The 21,335-nt window shown below is 43.3% G+C and overlaps 1 protein-coding gene across 1 annotated transcript; it reads right to left on the minus strand.

Moving 5' to 3' along the window:
• Nucleotides 1-1,428: 1,428 nt before the first annotated feature.
• On the minus strand, nt 1,429-20,259 carry hdlbpa (high density lipoprotein binding protein a). Its single transcript, XM_030726865.1, has 28 exons — nt 20,171-20,259; nt 16,146-16,217; nt 11,606-11,720; nt 11,352-11,518; nt 9,560-9,775; nt 9,272-9,478; nt 8,963-9,178; nt 8,442-8,648; nt 8,245-8,352; nt 8,050-8,154; nt 7,426-7,504; nt 7,194-7,333; nt 7,006-7,110; nt 6,820-6,933; nt 6,620-6,706; nt 6,405-6,536; nt 6,085-6,303; nt 5,731-5,952; nt 5,411-5,629; nt 5,192-5,330; nt 4,814-4,962; nt 4,631-4,735; nt 4,415-4,549; nt 4,034-4,177; nt 3,664-3,843; nt 3,219-3,335; nt 2,981-3,121; nt 1,429-2,892 (listed from the first exon to the last, which is right to left on the minus strand). The coding sequence occupies exons 3-28, from the start codon at nt 11,679-11,681 to the stop codon at nt 2,803-2,805; spliced, it is 3,819 nt and encodes a 1,272-aa protein (XP_030582725.1). The 5' UTR covers nt 11,682-11,720; nt 16,146-16,217; nt 20,171-20,259; the 3' UTR covers nt 1,429-2,802.
• Nucleotides 20,260-21,335: the final 1,076 nt, after the last annotated feature.

Below are 21,335 nucleotides of genomic sequence, written 5' to 3' on the forward strand. Positions count from 1 at the left end.
CAGGTGTTCCAGTCTCTTCCACAGGTGTATAAACCAGCACCTAGGCATGCAGACTGCTTCTACCAACATCAGTGAAAGAATGGGTCGCTCTCAGGAGCTCAGTGCATCCCAGCGTGGTACCGTGATAGGATGATACCTGTGCAACAAGTCCAGTCACTGCTAAATATTCCACAATCAGCTGTTAGTGGGATTATAACAAAGTGGAAGCGATTGGGAACGACAGCCGCTCAGGCATGAAGTGGTAGGCCACGTAAAATCACAGAGTGGGGTCAGAGGATGCTGAGGGTCAAAGTGCACAGAGGTCACCAACTTCCTGCAGAATCAATCACTGCAGACCTCCAACCTTCATGTGGCCTTCAGATCAGCTCAAGAACAGTGAGAGCTTCATGAATGGGTTTCCATGGCAGCTGCATCCAATCCTTCCATCACCAAGCTCAATGCAAAGTGTTGGATGGTGTAAAGCACGCCGCCACTGGACTCTAGAGCAGTGGAGACGTGTTCTCTGGAGGGATGAATCACACTTCTCCATCTGCCAATCAGATGGAGGAGTCTGGGTTTGGTGATTGCCAGGGGAACGGTACCTGTCTGACTGCATTGTGTAAAGTTTGGTGGAGTGGGGGGGGGGGGGGGGGGTTTATGGTGTGGGGGTGTTTTTCAGGAGTTGGGCTCGGCCCCTTAGTTCCAGTCAAAGGAACTCTTAATGCTTCAGCAGATCAAGACATTTGGGACAGTTTGATGCTCCAACTCTGTGGAACAGTTTGGGGATGGCCCCTTCTTGTTCCAACATGGCTGCACACAAGTGCACAAAGCAGCTCCATAAAGACATGGATGAACCAGTTTGGTGTGGAAGAACTTGACTGGCCTGCACAGAGTCCTGACCTCAGCCTGATAGAACACCTTTGGGATGGATTAGAGACTGTGAGCCAGGCCTTCTCTCCAACATCAGTGTCTGACCTCACAGATGTGCTTCTGGAAGAATGGTCAGAAATTCCCATAAATGCTCCTGGATGAGTGAATATTTTTGCCAATATAGTGTATATTTGCCAGGGCAGTTATGAGATTTATAGTAGTAGCAAACACGACCAGTCCAAAAAATAATAAATTATGGACAAATTTGAGTGATAGTTGTAGATCATGTGTTGGAAGTGATTAACTTGTGAAGTTGATGGGGGTTGAGAAAAAGACTGTTTAGCTTTCTGAGCAGACAAACTTGGACACATCACATCCCAAAGTCATCATCTTCCTTCAGCTGCTCCCTTTGGGAAATCACACTAATGTATAAAAACATCTTGATATTCGATATCCTTCTGCATCCAGGACTTGATCCATGCACAGGGAGGAGGGAAATATCAGACTGTGTGTGGGTGATGTACTGTCCCAATTTCAGTGAGTTCTACTTCATGGAAAATTTAGGAAAAGCTCAGGAAGATGCACAGCAAAAGATTTTCAATTTTTATTGACTTTTTTGGACAATTTCTTTTCCAGTGTCATCCATAACCGTTCGCATCAATGGTATTTGCATAATCTTTCATTCAGTACTAGGAGGATAGAAACCAAGGTAGGCTGATGCTAGATGCTGAATTAGCAGCTGACGAGCTAAATCTACACTCAAGCAAAAGTAAACTAATACCTGGGGCGGGAGGGGGGGGACTGTCCCAAGAGTTTGACGGAACAATAGACAAACCTTCCAGCTGTCCATTAAAAAAAAATAAATGCACCTCATCATCTACCTGGTTTGTATCTTTCTAGTTGTAAGGCTGATTAAAAATAAACAGGGCCATTGCTATTTAACAGAGCAGTCTGCATAGCAACTGGAAGACAAAAGGACTGGACACTGACCCAATACAGAGGATGAGTAACACAGGACGTCACTAGACAGGTAGTTGGCACACAGTGGTCTGCTGTTTTGATCACAAACACACAGTCATCTTCTTTTGTAGAGTGATTTACTTTTGAATGTCAAAAAAGGTCCAACAGTTAGTGTGAGGTTGGATACGTTGGAGCTCTAGGCCTAGTGTTGTAAGAGGTTTAGTTCTGGCATGATCTCCAAGCATCTGGCAGTTTGAGAAGGTGCCATTCTGCACTGGCTGAAAACCACCCCCTTCCCCACCCTTCCTCCCCTCCCACGCCCCCTCTGTAAAGGTTACCAATTCATAAGGCTACAAGGTACATGCCACTACTCGACCATATACACAGAAGCACAGATACAAGCAAACGGAACAATGTGATGGAGGACAATCACTAGAGTGTGCTTGAGGGCTAATGACTGACAGTTTTCACGCAGCTACATGAATAGTTCAGGAGAGAGGTGGGACACTGAAACAGCTGGTCCTGCAAGTCTGGATAGGTCACCAGCAGTAACTCGATCCCGTCACCTCACCCTGCGAAGGCAACTAAGATAAGGGCAGTTCAAAAAATAAAAATATATATATAAGAACCTCATGGCTGGCCACCACTGAATTTGGTATAACAGTTCAAACCACAATGAAATGTCAGGTCTAATCAACATTTAAACATCAGTCTTTTACAGACTGTAGACGTAACGGCCTTTTTTTTCCTCTTTTCTTTAAGCAGACGGTATTTGATGCAGAAACAGAGCTCACAAGTCAATTACAGTATCTGAAAACACTTTTAGACTGAATCTGCAACACTAGACCGAAATAAGTAGACAGAAGGATGACATTCTCAGAACTGAAGACTTTTAGGGTCAGCGGTCAGTCCAGGTCAAGAGGGGGGGGGAGGGGGACAACAACAGGGAAGATTGTGTCGGTTATTTTTCAGGCCCGTCTGTAGCAGCACGGTTTAAAAGCGCTTTGGTCCCCAGGGTGAGGCCTTGGTTGCCACTGGAGCTCCAAAGCTCGGGAAATCTTCAGAGCTGCTCATATCAGGAGCCTTAGAGTAGGAAAAAAGAAAAACCAGGATTAAGAAAAGGGTGTGACCACTTCTAATATCATCGTCACAATTCTGGGAACACACTCACCTTCTCATTGGCAGTAGCCCAGGGAGCCTCCCTCACCACGAACCCTTTGGATGGGCCACGCTGTTCATCCACGGCAGCAGCACTACTGCCAGAAGGCCTCATGTAAGCCATCTTTGCCTCATTTTCCACAACATCTGCCATCTGACCAAAAAAAAAAAAAAGTCACAACAAAGTGTGTGAGTGCCATTTAGGTCATAGCAGGCATTTGTTACATGATCTGCTGGAGGGGGAAGCTTACATATTCCTCCTCCAGGTTGAGGAGATGGTCGATGGCTTCATCCACAAGCTCAGGGCGACCTGTGACTGTCACGAGGTTCGGGTCTGCAGCTCCACTCTGGGGAAACCTGAGATCAACCTGAAGGTGAAGAAGTTAAAGGAGCCATTTGTACTCTGAATGAGCTCCATTTTACTTAAAATGCCACCACTAGGTGGCAGTGTTTCACGAGTGTTACAGTGTAACATGAACAAAGAAAATGCCATATTTGGGATGAGACATTCCACCAATCATAGTAGGCTGAATCATCCATCTCCATATGTGAACACAGCTGACTGAGCGCTCTGGCAGGTACAACCTGCCTCCTCGTGCTGGATGTTAGAAATCCCAGCTTTCTCTCTCACAGAGAGACAGCTGTGCACAGATGTGCAGAGCCGCAGCCTACACTTTTACATTTCCTCATCCTCACCTTAAACTCCTCCATGATCTTGCGAATGCCCTTGCCGCGGGCTCCGATGATGCGGGCATGGACCCTGCTGTCCAGGGTGATGTCCTCAGAGATCATGTCTTCCAGCTCATCCACGATGGACTGGATGGCATTTCGTGCAGCTATGGCTTTGTGCTCATACCCTGTAATAGTAATCTGATCCTGTGGAGAAACAGCAGGATTCACCCTCAGTGTTATGATGAAGGAGCTGGTAAATTAGCACCACCTGCTGAACCGATGCAGTACACAGGGTTCACTTATAGCCTCTAATTAATGTGTGTAACTTTATACACACACACACACACACACACACACACACACACACACACACACACACACACACACACACTACCTGGTTTTCATCATTCTTCTCTGGGAACTGGATGTTCACATCATGCTCAGTGCGGATGTTTGTAATAATGGCACCCTTGCGGCCGATGATTTTGGGGTGATACTTGGGGTCCACAGTGATGGTCAGCTTGAAGCTCCTGAGTGCCTGCAGGGAGTTGGAGAACAAGGTGACAAATGATGGTTAGAATTTCATGAAATCTGCGTCTGCTCGACCTGATATTTACCTAAGATGAGGCTAATTATTAAACCCTCTGTTCACTTAAGGATTATGATAAGGGTGCCCTCCAAGTTAATCCTAAAAGATAAGTGCTCCATGTGAGTATGAATCATCAAGACACCACGTCAACTAGAGTTCAGTCTTAGCACAAACCACGACACTAACCCGATCCTCCTGCTCGGCCTGCAGCTCTTTGACGCGCTCCAGGAGCCCCTCTTTGGCGCGGTTGAGATGACTGGCCAAGCCGGTGATGGCGATTTTATCAGACTGCTGCTCAGGAGCAGGCACTTGAATATTAACCTGCAGGGAGACAGCGAGGCCCCATCAAACACGCAGCCAAACGTCAAGACTCCAGCATTTACACCGACTTCTGCAACACACCTCAAATTCATCCATCATCTTGCGAATTCCACTTCCTTTCTGTCCAATGATGTAGCGATGAAGCTCAAAAGGCACTTCCACCTCAATAGTGACGGGAACCAGGGCCTAAAGGAAGAAACCAGTTAGCTGTAGTTCTCCTAATAGTTGCTTTTTAATTCCCTGAGCTCGAACGTGAACTCTGACCTTCAGTGCTTCCATGGCGCCCTCGCACCGCTCTTTGCGTCCAGAAATTATAATCACGTCACACTTCTTGGGTGCGTTGGGATCAACCGGCTCCTTCACTTCACCGTCAGCTTCTCCGTTCTGAATAGGAGCCTCTGCAGGAGGTGCAGCTACAAGAAAACCAGTTTGATGAGAGGGAAGAAAAAAAAAAAAAAAAATAGATGCTGGGAATCAACTGCATTTTTGGTTGTTTTCCATCAGTTATCAGAACATTTCTCACATGTAATACAATGTTTTTTATAATAGAATTAGACTGAAACAATGCTCCATGTTTTGATAATGAAAAAGCTCCTGTAGTTTCAGCCTTAATGTAAGAAACACGCTGCCAGGTCTTCTTACCTTGTGGGTCCTCACGTTCTGGAAACTTAATCTGAACGCTGTGATCTCGAGTGATCTGCTGGATCCGTGAGCCTTTAGGGCCCATGATGGACCGGTGGAACTTCTGAGGAATCACACACTCCATAATCACTTGAGCATCCTGGAAAAGAAAAGCAGAAGAGCTCGTTACATTCCAAACAAGGAAAACAAAGACTTTCCTTACAAAACAAGCTTACTCACCAAGTCCTCCACGATCTCCTGCATGCGCTTTTTGGCAGCCTCCACACACTCTTTGGCTCCTTTAAGGGTGACCTTTTCACTCTGAGAACCCGTACGAGGGAAGCTCACCATAACCCCACCATATTCATCAGCAAGGTCCCTAAGGACTTGGCCACGACGGGCCACAAAGTAGCGATGGTACTTGGGGTCAACGCTCATATTGTCCTCGACAATATTGTCCTGTAACCAAAAGCAGCAAGTTTAACATTAACGCAGCGTGACACAGCTGACTCCTTAGTTTCTCTCATCCTGCCGCTTACAGAACTCATCTGAAATCTTACCAAACTCTTGATGAGCTCCTCCAGCTCTTTCTGGGCCTCCCGCACTGCTTCCTCAGTGCCGACCACAGTGATGAGCTCCTGGTCTTTGTCCTCTGGGGTGGGGAAGATGATTCTGGCGCCGGTGCTGTCACGAACCTTACGGATGTTTCCACCACCTTTTCCAATAAGGAATTTGTGGTACTCTGGCTTTGCATGCAGCTCAACGGTGTGACTCTTTGTTTGCTGGGGGGGGCAGACATCATTCAGTCAACCAAACACATTTCTGACATTAGCCATACATGAGCAGCTAGAAGGACTCTGAAACAAGTACCCAGCATGTGCAGCACAAAAGCAGCCCCCCCATTCTATACAAACCTTCTCCTCTGCCAAGGCAAGCAGCTGCTGCTTCGCTTTCTCCACCTCCTCTGCGGGGCCTCTGATGGTGACCTTGTCGATCCCTGAGCCCTCTGTGGGAAAGTGGATGTGCACACCGCCACACTCCTCCATGATGGATCGCACCAAGCGCCCCTTTGACCCGATCAAGGAGTTGTGCAGCTTTGAGGGGATGGACACATCCACTTCAGTGATGTTTGCCTGGACAACACGAGAATTTAATTAATCAAACTGGGCAAGATTTAGACCACCAAAAAAATAAATAAAAAGTGGAGATCCTAAAATGAGTGCTCCCCCCTTACCAGCTCCTTTTGAATGGCCAAGATACGACTCTTTGCAGCTTCACAGTTTGCCTTCTTCCCAGTGATGACGATCATCTCTGAGTTGCTATTCTCAGCAGGAAGATCAATTTTGGTGTTTGTTTCCTCTCTAATCTGCAAAGCAGAATGAAGGACGTGTCAAATCAGACGAATAACCAGCCTCATTCAACAACAATTCAGCTGAAAATGTGCAGCACCTTCTTGATGTTTGACCCTCCTTTTCCAATGATGTTTCTGTGGAACTGCTTGAAGATGGGGACTGAGACAGAATAGCTGTTCTCCACCTGACCAAAGGAATCAATTAAGATTAACACTTAACTCCACATCAACTCGGCTAAAAAATACAAGCACACCAGTAATGCATTTAAAATCCAAATAAAGCCGAATTAAGCGTTACCATTTCAGCCACCATCTTTTGCATGAACTTTGAGCATTTTTCCACCTCAGTTCTCGGGCCTCGAAGCTGCACAATGTCACTTTTCTGTGCTGGGTCAGGGAAGTTGATGATGACCTGAACAAACATTAAGAGTTAATGGAGTGCTTTTCCAGGGTGGAAGCAGACAACAAATGGTTTCCATCTCACCTCTGGGAATTTGTCCCGCACTTCCTTTATCTTCTCCCCTTTTTGGCCAATGATGGCTCTGTGAAAACGCTGTTCAATGATCAGGTCCTTTGTACGCTCGTTCTCCTGCAGGAGACGATGCATTTAGAGACATAACAGGAACTCATTTGCAGAATTTTGCCTGCCTCTGAACTCAAGCTTTAACCAACCATGCGTGACGCAAGCTCTAGCAGCTCCTTCTTGGCTTCCTGCACACCCTGGGGGTCCCCCTCAATGCGGATCAGGTTGCTCTTTTCATTGTCAGGGGGGATGCGGACGGTCACCTTGTGCACCTCCTTGATGCGGTTGACTATAAAATAATAAATACAATGTTTTAAAAGAATGCGCCTTTTTGTGGCTCTAGCAATTCAGTACACCTCCGTCTGAACCTCTGATACTCACTGTTAACGCCTCCTTTTCCGATCAGGTGACGGTGGAATTTGGGATCCACACTAATCTCTGCATAGTCCATTCGGTTTACCTAAAACCAAAAATGAAACTCTCACTCTTTAGCACATAAAAAAAAAACATAAAAATAATAGTGCAAATATTCATCTGTTCTACAACCATGCTGGAGGAAATGTGGAGCTATAAATGTTGATCACTCATGTTTATGGATTTTGTCCTTAAACTCAAAATTCTGGGAAGATGTTCACTTAACCATTCCTAAACATCTGGGCTAAAGTGTATCAAAATCATGTACAATGTTCTATTTTGGCAACACAACAGGAAATGATGTGCTAAAAGAGGATCGGCATATACTGAATATGCTGTTAGTGGCCTGCAATAAAGCAATCATGAGAAAGTGGCATAAGCTAGATCCACCAACACGAGACAAATAAATAAATATGTGGTATTATAACACAACTGTAAACTCACTAAGGCTCAAAGTCTGCATTACTACATGCACGGCCACTTTGGCTGACAGGCCTACAGCAGCTGTCTGCTACACTTCACCGTCAGCCACTCTGAGTGACTGAAACAATATTACACATTTCTGTATGAATAAAGCATCAACACACTCACCAAATCTGTAACTATGGCTTCAATCTGACTTTGCACCATTTGCACATCTTTGGTAGGACCCTCCAGGGTGATCTTGTCTTCTCCCTCAGTGAACTCGATGTGCACCTTCATTCAAAATGCACCAGAAAACAGAAATTAAAAGCAGAAGGACAGGAGTCCTTTTGAATCTACTTTATTTAAGAGAACTGAACAGACCTTGGGCATTTGTTGGGTAATCTTTGCCAAGTTCTGGCCCTTCTTGCCAATAATGAAACGATGAAGCCAAGAAGGAGCTGAGACCGAGGAAACAGTGTAACTGTTTGCCTGTGGAAGGAAACACGTGTTGGTTACTCCCTGCTCTCCATATGTTTAAACTATTTCTAATGTCTGCAGTCATCAGAAGGCTATCGTACCTTGGCGTAAACTTCAGTGAGAGCCTGACCCAGACGGTCCGGCTCCCCACGAAGGATGACAGTTTCTGAGCTGCTGTCAGAAGGTGGGATCTCAACCGAGACACCAGTTCTATCCAGAATCTCCTGCAGGGTGTTTCCCTTGGGGCCAATCACATATTTGTGCTGAGACTTCTTCACCTCCACAGCAATAGTGGTGGTGTTCTTCTTCTGCAAGACAGACACGTAATTCAGGGAGACGTCACTGTGGAGTTTCTCAAATGCTGTTGCTGAGTTAGTTTGCATTTATTTTTAAAAGGCAAGCGAAAATTTAGTTTTATTACATTCAAGGGAAAGCAGGCATCTCTAAAGCTGATGTCACCACAACTGAGAAACGCACCAATAAATAAATAAAACATCTAGATGATAATTTGCAGTAACAACTGGAATGAAAATATGGCTTTGGTATGAACCATCCATTTAGTGTAAGACTTCAACCTGCTGTAATCTGGACACGAAATTATGCAAGAAAGTAATTTGCATACCTTGTCCTCATAAATCTTCTTGATCATAGCCACAGCAAGGGCCACCTGCTCCTTTTCCCCAGTGATGACGATCTCAGTCTTATTCACACTTTGAGGGGGGACATTGATGCGGGCACCGGTCTCTTGCATCATCTCTCCTACTAGTTTATTGTAGGCACCGGTGATGAATGGGTGGTACACTTTTTCAATGTTCACCCTCTCCACAGCACGCTTGTCCTAAAGGAGGAAAATGTGTAATGTGTCAGATTTGGGAGAGTTTTAAAAAAAGAAATCCTTAAAAAGGGGTGTTTGTGGGAGGTGGCAGGTTACCTGCTCAGCAGAGATCAACAGGATCTCGTGCTTTGCCTTCTCCAGGCCCTCCTTGGTACCAGAGATCTTGATGTGGTTGCTGGGGTCGTCAGGTCGTGGGATCTGGATTTTGGTGGCGGTCTTGAGCTCCAGCTCCTGAAGCTTCTCCCCGGATTTGCCAATGACAAAACGATGGTGCTCCTTGGGGATGGCAACACTAGCTGAAGCCTGTTAGGATTAAAAGGCAAAGTTGGTCCCGCTGTCTTTAACTTAGCATTTAAGAAAACCCACGAAGGTAAATCTCTCGACCTGAGTCTGCAGTCGGGACACAATCTCCTTTCGGGCCTTCATCACAGCATCCAGCTTTCCAGAAACCATGATGGAAAGGCCCTGATCTTTTGCCAAGGAGAGTTCCAGGTGGGCTCCGGTCTTATGCATGATGTCCACACAGACCTTCGCTTGGTCTCCTTCCCCAAACTGGTTGATGTCCTTGTACTTTCGCTCCTCTAGAGGAACATGGAAAACCTAGTTCATGCAAAAAAAAAAAAGAAAGCAAATAAAAATCACTGTGATAAACAGAATTACTTTGACAAAATCATTAAAATGGACACAAAAACCATGAAAACCAAAGCGTGACTTTCTAAAATGGTCAGCGTGTACTTTTCCTAAATGAGTCAAACAAATATATACATGTACATACACACTGCATGGTTTAAAAAGGCAAACAAATGTGTTGTATAACATACACACCACCACCAGCTGGAGCGGACCGCGCTCAGATCCAAACAACTTGTACAAAAAGGTTTTTCCTCCTGCTCTTACTGAAACACAGTCCAACCACATTTAAGAAAAGATGGATAATCGCCCCATTAAAATCAGCAGTCTACTTTAGGGCAGGGATGTGCGCAACTAGTCGATTAAACTCTGCAGTGCTGAGTCAGCGCCAACAATGTTAAACATGTAAACTAATCAGTCACCTGTTAGATCAGCACAGCCACACTGACTGCAGCAGACAGCTAGATATTTAACACTCAACCACAGAACCACGCAGGCCGACTTTAACCTGCATGGGAAAAATCCTGCTAGTGCTAGCACTGCTAATGTTAGCTCCCTATGTAACTAAGTATTTATAACACTGGCTAAGCCACACAGTATTTAAAGTATGTCCACAGTATTTGTGTGGATAATGTTGTATCTCATCCATTGGATCAGGCTCATTTTCCCCAACCCTACATTTCATTAGGATTATTATTCACCAGGAACATCCCCATCTTTGAAACTTCAGACTATGACCTTGAGGCCAGCATATCAGAAGTAACAAACATCTGACCTTCCTGGGTTTTTTTTGTTGTAAATGCCTCGAGTCCACTTTTCTCCTGGCTTGCTTACAGAAGCCTAATCTCCACAGACAACTGTTTGAATCATACAAATCTCCTGCTATTTATGGGTCGTTATTTCTTTAACTGCATCTAAAATGACTGATGAGGCTTCCAGCATCACTGTAGCAGGCAAAAAAAAAAAAAAAAAAAGTCACAGAAAGAGGACAGGATGTCTGTGCTTTAGGCTCTTATTTTGCCACATTCAGTGCTGTGTGTGGCAGAGCACTCTGTTCCTACCGACAGTGCTGCAGAACACTCAGGAAGTTATTAACCAAGGAGAGGGGGGGAACATTTCTAAAAGGTTAGACTTTCTGCAACATCTGGTGTCACCCAGGACACAGTAAACAGCTGCCACGCCCCGTGGACATTTTTGTGGTCTGCATCCTTCAGGTTGGGCTGTTACCCTGTAGTCTGAACCCAGCAGAGAAGAATCCATCAGAAAGAAACACAAATTTCTCCACAAACACAGGCTCAATAATAAGATTACACCTCACTCATACAGCAGGGATTTCTGTCAGGTGGATTTTTTAGCCTTCTCCTGCTATGCAGCTCTCCACCTATTCAGTGCATGTAGTAAATCCTTAGTAATGTAGTAATTTACTTCATTTGCAAATATTTAAACTGCTTTGGGAAAGTCTGGAAAAAGTTGCTACAAGGGAACAAAGCTTTAACTTATTACTATAGACCCATTTCTTTATCAATTATAGTGATATAAGTTATACCTGGGTGATAATAGAAGACTTGAGAGGGCGGATCTTGGATGTCCAGGCGCTGGAAGTTTCCTGGGTCCCATCAGGTTGGGCCGCCTTCTCAGGGAGAGGTGGGAAGGCTTCCTTGTAGGTAGGAAGGGCATCCTCATCCTCTCCAGCACTGGGTCCTGCCACAGCAGCTGTACATGTAGGAAAGACGTACCATGAGACACTTATGGCTCCGCATCCATTTTAAGGCCAAGCAGTCTTATAGGTCAAACACTCACCACCACTCTGCTCTGGCAAAAGCCCACTGCGGTGCGCATTGAAGGTTTCCTGCGTAAGTACAGCGACTGAGCTCATGGTCGAAATCCCACGTTAACACAGAGTCCGAGTGTGCCACTGAAAGAAGAGCTCATGTTAGAGTGTTGCTAAGCTTGTGAGGTTAAGTAAAATAAATATTATACGAGTTTTAAAGGGGACCCAGTCTGCTCATTTCCACGTCCACGTTTTTATTCCTTAGACTCGAGAGTAGCTTTGCATGAGTCACAGTTCACAACACTTTATCTACCACATTTTTTTGCAGCCCCTCAGTTCATCACCTGAAACATGCAGTTTCAGCCCCCTTTCCACTTTCTTTAAGCCAACTTTCTCCTGATTGGCTGCTCCTCATAAACAGAAGCCCATCCACACAAGAGTGTTTAGAGCAGTCTGCAGCCTGAGCTACTTATCCATACACTGATGTCATTATTTGAAAATTGTGTTTAATATAAGCACCCCCCTCTGGGACAGTGTATGCAAGAAAATAAGGAAAAGCACAATAACTCCTTTAAATTTAATCTCTACAGCTCGTTTCCTGAGATGTCCTCATATTTCTGGTTGATTTGTAAAAAAATTAAAGATGCACCGATCTGACATTTGAAATTGATATTGCTGACAAACATGCCAGTTTAATTTCAGTTCCAGGTTGTTCTGCATTTTTGTCATCATGTGTCAGGAGCAGCACTTCATTGCTGCTACAACAGCTGCTGTTCTCTGTGCAGGTTTGTCTGTTTATAACTCGACAAACTGGTTACGTTTGCTGAGATGGCTGAAAAGCTGTGATCCGTTGATACTTTGGCTCATCTCACACTCGTTCACTTTCACTCATCTTCCATCAGAGAGACATTATAACTGTAGTAATTACAAGGATGTTTGTTCAGTGTAACTCTTGCACTGCACTTCTAACAGCTCCATGGGCGTGAATGTATGAGGAGAAAATGGAGAAACTAGCATCAGCCTTATGACTCATGCTGAGCTGAAAAGAGACCAGAGCAAATCATTTAGATGAATGAAGCCAATAGAATTTTATTTTTCCATAGCATTTATTTTGGACCCATTATTTTAAAATCAATAAATACCAATGTGGTACATTTTAATTCTTTGATGCAGTTATTTTCCATATTTTATTGAAACCAGTGTTTCAGTGAAAGCTGGTGTTGCCTTAGGTATAAGAAGGATTCCCTGTCCCCCCCCTCTCAGTGACGATACAGCTTATTAATATAACCCTGCTATCAGCAGATACCCAGAGCTAAGGTATTAGTATTGTATTGGAAGTGGAAACTGTTGGTTCAGTGCATCATCAGTGACTTACTGCAATATGCTATAACCACTTTTTGGATTGAACCATTTAATTAGCCCTGTGTGTGTGATTTGCATGACAGCAATGCCAGTGGCAGCTATAACAGATTGTTTACTAAGAAATTGAGTTTAACTTTACTTTATTGCATTTAGCCGACGCCTTTATCCAAAGCGACTTACAATGATGATACAGTAATACAAAAAGCCAAAACATTAAAATAAAAACATTAAAAGAGTTAAACATTAAAAAACAATGCAACATTAAAATGGGCTCACTGGTAATGATAGCAAGGCCCATGTTTAAAGTGGTTTAAGTGTCACAGGCATGGTTTAATGTGCTAAACAGGCTCATCATAGATGGACTTTGGGATGTTCACCTTTATCTAATCTACATTTAATCAGAGAAAGCCATGTATGACAGAATAATCACTCACATTCACACATCAGCACTTTGTTAATGTATGCTGAGTGGGGAGCTTAACCCTTAGCAGAGCCCTGGTGTGGGCAGGGCTGCAGCTACAGCACATTTTGTCTTTCAACAGGAATCCTGTTCAGTCTTCTCCAGTGCTATTCTAAGAAATACAGCCAAGCGACAAGGCTGCAAGGTTAAGAGGATTTTACCCCACTGACCCCTCTGCATGTCCACACTGGATAGGATTAAAGCAAAAATCCACCAACAGAAAACTCAGTAACCTCGTCTACGGTCTTTGAACCAATAATTCTTTCCAAGAATGAAACCACATGGCCAATCCGCTTATCTATGACATAAAAAAAGGCCTTGCTGATGTTTATATAAACATGAAGGTGTTGATAGAGTTCCATTAATAATTCTTCTGTCACTGTACTCTGTGTTCCAGCTAAAGCTCAATTCAGTTTCACCATCAATGATGAAACTTGATGAGCCAAAGTCACCACCTTGTTTTTCCTGGCGTTTTACAGAAACCTCAATTCCAGCCAAAGCACAGAGGAATCAATTGCATTAGTGTGGATTTGACCTCCCAAGCATGGCTTGACAAAAAAAATAAATAAATAAATAAAAAAATACTGTCATCAATCTGGGCATTGCAGGAAATTTCAGGTGCTTTAGTGCACCTGAGGATGCCCTCGCATCCTCCTCATCAGGGTTCATAAACTTCCTGTGCCCAGTGCTCATTAGCAGTGCCATAAACTTTAATTAAAAAAAAAAAAAAAAAGTTTATGGCACAGTTACAACTGATGGTTCATGTCCAGGCTTTTGCTCTTAAGCCACTGTCCTGTAACTTTGAAGCGTTATGCTGCAAACAAACAAACAGTTATCCAGCAGACCAGCACACCATGGGGCTAACAGAAAATGAAGCCACCCCAGAGATCAAACAGACCAGGTTAAATGTTAAGGCCATTTTATTAACTCACACAAACCTCAAATGCATACTATAAATTTTTAGATTGACTCAAGTCATCCAAAAGACATTTCTGTTTATTCAAGCATTTCAGTAACATGTTTTTTGCCAGATAATCTCAGTCTGGTATTGGCGATGGGTGCCGTTCTCGGAGTGTGCAGGGTGCACACCCGCTTCCTAATTGCAGTGTTCGAATAGTTCCATTAGTGAGCCGGTGAAATTCAGTCCCAAGGCGATCAATTGCTGGCTAGAACCCTGAATCCATTCAAATTTACCTTACAACCACCAAGGTCAATGTAATGATTTATTAGTCAAAACTGACAAAAAAGCCTTAACTTAGAAACTCTTGCCATGTTTCCATTAGCACCTACTCAGCAATGGTCGACCTGGTATGACTCGCCACGGTTTTGTTTCCATTACAATTGAGTGGGTGGAGTCAATCTAGCAACGTGGGCAGAAGTCTCGTGACATAATTTGTATGCGACTCAAAAGTGTGTTAGCTTTTGTCTACATTGCTGTGTTGTGCGAAGGTACCAGTGACCAGCAGTTAGCTTGCAGACCTCATGATAAACGTTCTCATTTCTCGTCTCATCTCCCACCAAGGACAGAAATGTCGGCACCTCCTTCGACCACGGTGTTGGTTTGTGTGCTGTGTTTTAAAAATGGTACGGTTGATTCTGGTGAAGTAGTCGCTCTCATGACTCTACTAACGACGCTCCCTGGCCAATCAGTGGCATGTTGTTCTTCAACGTCACATTTTCGGATTGCCTCAGATCACTTGGAACCTCGGCTGAGTGGGCACTAAAAAAAGTACCTGGTACCTGGTACTAATGGAAATGCCTACAAACCATACCGTGCCAAGTCAAGTTGAGCTGCGCTGAGTAGGTACCAATGGGAACGTGTCATTTGATTCCTAGGAGTGTGGTGTGTATTCTCAACATGTAGAAAGTACCATATAAAGATTAAAAATATGTCACACTTGACCTCTAACCTCTCCTTCAACGTCAAATAAGGTCAAACTTTCATACAATTTTGTTTGCCTTTGTTTGTACAGGCAATGTTTATGAAATGATACGGCTATATAAATATCACATTATAGTTTGCATCCAAATATGTCACATTTGACCTCTGACCTCACTTTGACATTACACATCTGCCATTCTTTCAAGTTGACCCCAAACTGTTTTATCTTTAAATAAAGTGTCAAGAATGAGCTGTCGAGTTAGTTAGAAATATACTGCATTATAATATTATATAAGCTCAAGTTATTCATGTCCAGTTATTTACAAATCAATACCTATTATCCATCACCTACTCCTACATAAAGTTCAGGGTTCCAGCAGTTGATCGCCCTGGTGCTGCACCATGCTGAGGTCGCCTTGGGGCTGAGAATTTCTTTACAGAAAAAAGGGAGCTCAAAATCTCAAACTGTAAGCAAGCTAATGCTAAGTAGCCCGCACCCCAAACACACACCTGTGCCGGGCTGAAATTTTTTTCTGACTAGAACCCTGTAGTTTATATACAAAACACTAAATAAAAATAAATACTGCCCAGAGTGTGAGCTGCCTTGTTGGAGGTTTACACTCTCAGAGTGCTTCTTGTTGCAGCGTATATATTCATTTTTAGTCTTTTAAAATTTGAAATGTCTTGAATTATTTTCCATAAACCACTTTGTGACTCCTGTCTGATTCCTTATGAGAGCAGTGCAACAGTAAATGCTTAAGCTTACCAATCCAATTCCAGTCACTGGTTAAAACACAGCTTGATTTAAAGAGTTGTTTTAAGGTTAATGCTTGCATTGCTAATATAAAAAGTGGTAAAAACTTACCAGCTAAATGGTCAGTTACCAGATAATCCGTCCTGTAAAGATGAAAGTTCCCGTCAGCCTGCCAGCTTTTGCCTAAAGAGCAGAAAAAAAACCTCAGTTTAAGTCCACAAAAAAAAAAAAAAAAAGAAAAACCCTCAGATAAGCTTCAATAGTGCTTCTGTGTACAAGCCTTACATCATGCCCTGTACTTAAAATGCAGATAAATGGTGAATTACACAGTAATACAGGTAAATACAAGGTAAATGTGAAAAAAAAAGGAGAAAAATCAGGAGTCAGCCTTCACAGATATAGAAGATTTAGCCATTGCTCAGGCCTAATTACACATTTTGTTATGGTCATGGTTCTGATGAGCCCAGTAAGAAAAATGCTGCCAAGTCATAGCTGAAACCAAATTTTAAATTAAGAAGCATTCAGATAAAGCAGATGCCAAGAAGTGCATTACTGAGCAGCAGTAAAGCATAGCTGCCACTGGAGCGCACGCTCCTCAACAAGCATCTGGTTCCCATAATCAGGACGCTGCCTTGTCGTACAAAGAAGGACTGAGCTGGCAAGTGATAAAGCTGCTGTGGGTAAGCCAGGTAACCAGGCTATCGTTCTCTCATGCAACAGGCTGAAAGTACACAGGGAACAGTTTATACTAAATGATCTTATTGACATGACTGTGCTGAAGTCATAAACACTTGGATTCATTTCACTAGTTCGATGTCACCAATTTCCTCACTTGCTCAACAACCCTCAGAAATGGTCAGATTTTCCACTGAGGTGTGGACAGACTCCCATAGGACCCACTTTATTAATTCATGAACTGTTGTTTGGTAAGGGGTGTACAATCTGGCAGGCTCTCTCTCCTCAAAGCTAAATATTGTAAAAAGTTGCACTAAAATGTTCAGTATTTTCAGTATTGGTGCAACAGTGTTGGCACAAGTGACAACATGTGACCTGCTCCCATTATTACTAAAGCAACTAGTGTTAGATTGGCCCATTTAACACCAGCAGAAGTGGTCTTAGCAAAAGGACACACTTATGTTTTGACTTGAGGACAAATCCCCGGCACAACGAGAGTTTAAACACAGGTTCTAATAAATGGTTTCAGGCCTGTAAATGCATCCAATTGATCATTCATGTGCTGGTGACAGGGGATGTGGAGCTTTGACTGCTCATAGAAAAACCATAAGGAAGAGGAAGGAAGAACCACAGTGGCAAAAAGATCTGAAATTTCTTTGTGTAAACACACAATGAGGTGAAACTAAAGAGGAATACACTTATGCAACACTCGCATAAGGCGGTCAAGGATGTAGGAAAACCTAGACTTGTTGCTGCAAAGCCAATGGGGCAACACGCCAGAGGAGGGCATCCCAGTGGGTAGGAGTGCCCAACAATAAGGATGAAATTACAAAAGACAAGAGAGCCCAGCAATAAAGTTTAATGATTTCTCAAAGTTCCAGCTTTCCAGCATGTCCAGTTTATAAAGTGGAACAGGGTCAGGAGTATTTCCACAAGTCTAAAAGAGTAGTCTGGACATTATATGTAAAGCAAAGCTACGTTCAGCTGCACCCTTATTCCTGCCACAGCAGGTAGCCCTCCATGTTGGATTTGAGTTTTTATGCAGACAGGATAAAGTTACATTTATAGATGCTGGTTATTAGTTTGTTGTTTACCAATTAAAACATATTAATAGTTTGAATGTTTTCGATGCTTCTTTGCTTTGGGCTTATTTCAGATTATTTTTCTGTGTAGTTCATTGTGATTAGTGCATTGTTTGTTTTATTTGAACTTTGTAAGAATCCAGCTAGGCTATGGGCACCTCAGGTGACACAGGCAGCCAGTACAGACAGTATAAAAGATGTACAGAACCACCCTGACATCAGCCATTAGCTTGTGAAGTTCCATTATGAAGCCTTGAGCGGACTGTTTTAGCATTTGCCATCTTGAAACCAGATGTAATGCACAGGAGATGGATCTGACCAATGACTTGTGGTTGACAAGTTGTTGGCCAATGAGTATATCCTGGATAATCCTGACTTTTGGGAAGACAAAAATTGACAAAACAGCCTTCATGTTCTATTCAGTATGAAAGTAGCCACCGAGGTGATGGAGTCACCAGGAAAGTGTTTACAGATGACAGATTCGTTTTCCCACACACTTCTAAACAACGACGACAACGGTCATCCCCAGGTGGTTATTAGAAATGATGAAGGTTTAAAGCATGCTCGTGATGGTGACGCTTTGTATATCCAGATGCTAATGCCATTCTTTGTACTGTCTATGGGAGGTAGGCAGGTACAGGACCAGCCTGTATGCACAGTGAAAGACACTCACGAATGACAGCACGAACTATGACGCTGTTCCTTGTTTGTTGCCAATAAACCAGTTTATATAAAAAAAAAATTTTTTTTTTAAAAAGCACAGATTTTGCTCAGAAAAACTAACATCTCTCACCTGTATATGATACTTGCCCTTGAAAGACCAGTGGCCTTTTGATTAGGAGGTGGATTTGACAAATAGCTGCTTCAGCACTGAAAACTACAAGTGTGTTTTGGCACAACTTCAATCAATTAAATAAAGCCTGCTGAAAGAGTCCAGAAACAGGATCATCATGACCCATATGGAAGCCACATATTGAAATGCTTCAATTAAGCAATGAAGGTGTTCTTTATAGTAGAGATTGCCCTGGAGCTTTGACCTCTTCAGATGTACCCAGAGTATGCATCCGTTGCTGGAAATGAAACAGTCAAATTGCAGAACTGTGAGGTCAAATAATTTGCCTTCCACTCTGAGATATCAGCTCCTTTTTTCATTTTCATTACTGCACACTAACACATTTAATATTATTTAAAAGAAAAAACACACAAAATAGCCCATTCTTCCAGCAGAACCTGACCTATGTAAAAATGTTTATTAATGCAATATCACAGGATACAGAATTTAAAGTGTTTATCATATTTTTAAAAATCAACTGAGAAATAAAAAGAAGGCATGCTTCCTTCAAATTTGTAGCCTAAAACCACAATAGGAGAGTCAGCTGAATGCCATCAGAGAGCCCCAAAGGACTAAAACATACCACGGGTACAGCAACTATTAGATAATTACTAGTTAACACCAATGTAATGCAGCTAAATCAAATGTTATAAAGTATAGATAATTTGTATTAATGAACTGCCAACAAGTTCACAGTGCCTGGCTCGCCTTTGCTAGTTAAACTCACATTAGCTACAGTTTGACAGCCTTCGAGCCTTTATGACATTATACCCCAATCCCAGATTAAGGACTTAAGAGGCTGGTTAGTGCGAGTGCCAGCTAACACGATATCAAGTTAACTACAAGCTGACAGCTGCCAACGACACGTTACAGTTAACGCTAGCTGCCGTCATTTGGCTAACACTGGTCAACCATTAAAACAAATATAATGAGATCGAGACAAATTAACACAGCCTCTCCTGTCGGGGACTCTGCAAATATATGTGCCTCCCATCTAAGGTGGGATATTCGCCGGGATGATCAGTGAGTCGCGGATTACACCCTCCAACCCTTAGCTGGTTAGCCAACTTGCTAAAAACTTTGAATGCGGCGTGTGACACGTAGCCCCTCAGCTAATGTGAAGTTAGCTCAACGAGACCCAGACAGAACTTCAGGTTGTGCCTCAGCCAGCCAACAGTATTAACATACCAGCCATTTACTGACTAAAACACCAGCAACTCTGAACACATTCACTGACCGGTGTGGTGTCGTTTTTATATGAATTAGCCAACACCGCTAAGCTCGTTAAAACTAGTTGAACTGGGAGCCTTAGCTAGTGTGCTAATGCTAGCTTCGAATACAGTTGGTTGTACTAGCTGGCTAAGTCCACGTAGGCACACAGCTGAGCAGGGAGAAAAGCCACGGAGTCAGGCCAGAACGCACCACCACGCTCACGGCTCACAGGACAGCGGCTCCCTGCTTAACGAGCACCGCTCCGACACGACAGACAGAAGCCGTGCGTACCGGGAAAAGAGTCACGATCAGGTGGAAACTGAGAAACTACTTACTTATTTGTATGTTCTCGTCTGCCCTGAAGGTGCAGAAGCTGAGATGAAATTCCACTGGCGAGAAGGTGGGATTGGAGCCGGACGGATATATACCAGAACCGCCCACCAATCACGTCCTCCGACGTCACTTCGCAGAGTCCGGTTACAAATAACTGCTTTTCATCTCCAGCAGCGCTGAACTTTGATCACACCGAGTGCGGCGAACGGGATTAAAGCTGACACTACAAAGTCCTGCTCAAGTAAAATAAAAATAAATAAAAAGCAGCTACAGCTTAATTTTTTAAAATTTATTATCAATCATACATTTAAATATAAAATAACCAGGGCTCTTAGTAGCAGATCTGTGCAAAATTTTAATTTATAACTTTTAAGAGCAGAGTGTTACATACAAAAAAAAAACTGTTACTTACTAAAGAGGCTTTCATCACCAGTGGGTTTGAATTCACTAAAGCATAAAATACACTTCTCTTCAAACACAGAGTGAAAAGAGGTGAATGAAGAAGAAACACTCAGTGCATCATGGGAACCCCCCAGCAGCCTAGGCCTATAGCAGCATAACTAAGGGAGGGTTCAGGGTCACCTGATCCAGCTCTAACTATAAGCTTGATCATAAAGGAAAGTTTTAAGCCTAATCTTAAAAATAGAGAGGGTGTCTGTCTCCTGAATCCAAGCTGGGAGCTGGTTCCACAGAAGAGGGGCCTGAAAGCTGAAGGCTCTGCCTCCCATTCTACTCTTAAGTATCCTAGGAACCACAAGTAAGCCAGCAGACTGAGAGAGAAGTGCTCTGTTGGGGTGATATGGGACTATGAGGTCTCTGAGATAAGATGGGGCCTGATTATCCAAGACCTTGTATGTGAGGAGAAGGATTTTAAATTCTATTCTAGATTCAACAGGGAGCCAATGAAGAGAAGCCAATATGGGAGAAATCTGCTCTCTCTTTCTAGTCCCTGTCAGTACTCTAGCTGCAGCATTTTGGATCAGCTGAAGGCTTTTCAGGGAGCTTTTAGGACAGCCTGATAATAATGAATTACAATAGTCCTCCCTAGAAGAACTGGTTTTTCTGCATCACTCTGAGACAGGATGTTTCTAATTTTAGAGATATTGCGCAAATGCAGGAAAGCATTCCTACTCCTACGTCTAATACGTGCACCGAAGACCCAAGATT

This window comes from Archocentrus centrarchus, chromosome 4, assembly GCF_007364275.1.
Source record: "Archocentrus centrarchus isolate MPI-CPG fArcCen1 chromosome 4, fArcCen1, whole genome shotgun sequence".
NCBI lineage: Eukaryota > Metazoa > Chordata > Actinopteri > Cichliformes > Cichlidae > Archocentrus > Archocentrus centrarchus.

Bases quoted from the DNA above. Each gene is read 5' to 3' on its own strand.
- hdlbpa (XM_030726865.1), bottom strand. From the start codon at position 11,681: ATGAGCTCAGTCGCTGTACTTACGCAGGAAACCTTCAATGCGCACCGC. The intron at 9,479-9,559 runs GTCGAGAGATTT...TAATCCTAACAG, and splicing joins TGTCCCGACTGCAGACTCAG to GCTTCAGCTAGTGTTGCCAT. The intron at 7,111-7,193 runs GTTGGTTAAAGC...CGTCTCCTGCAG, and splicing joins TAGAGCTTGCGTCACGCATG to GAGAACGAGCGTACAAAGGA.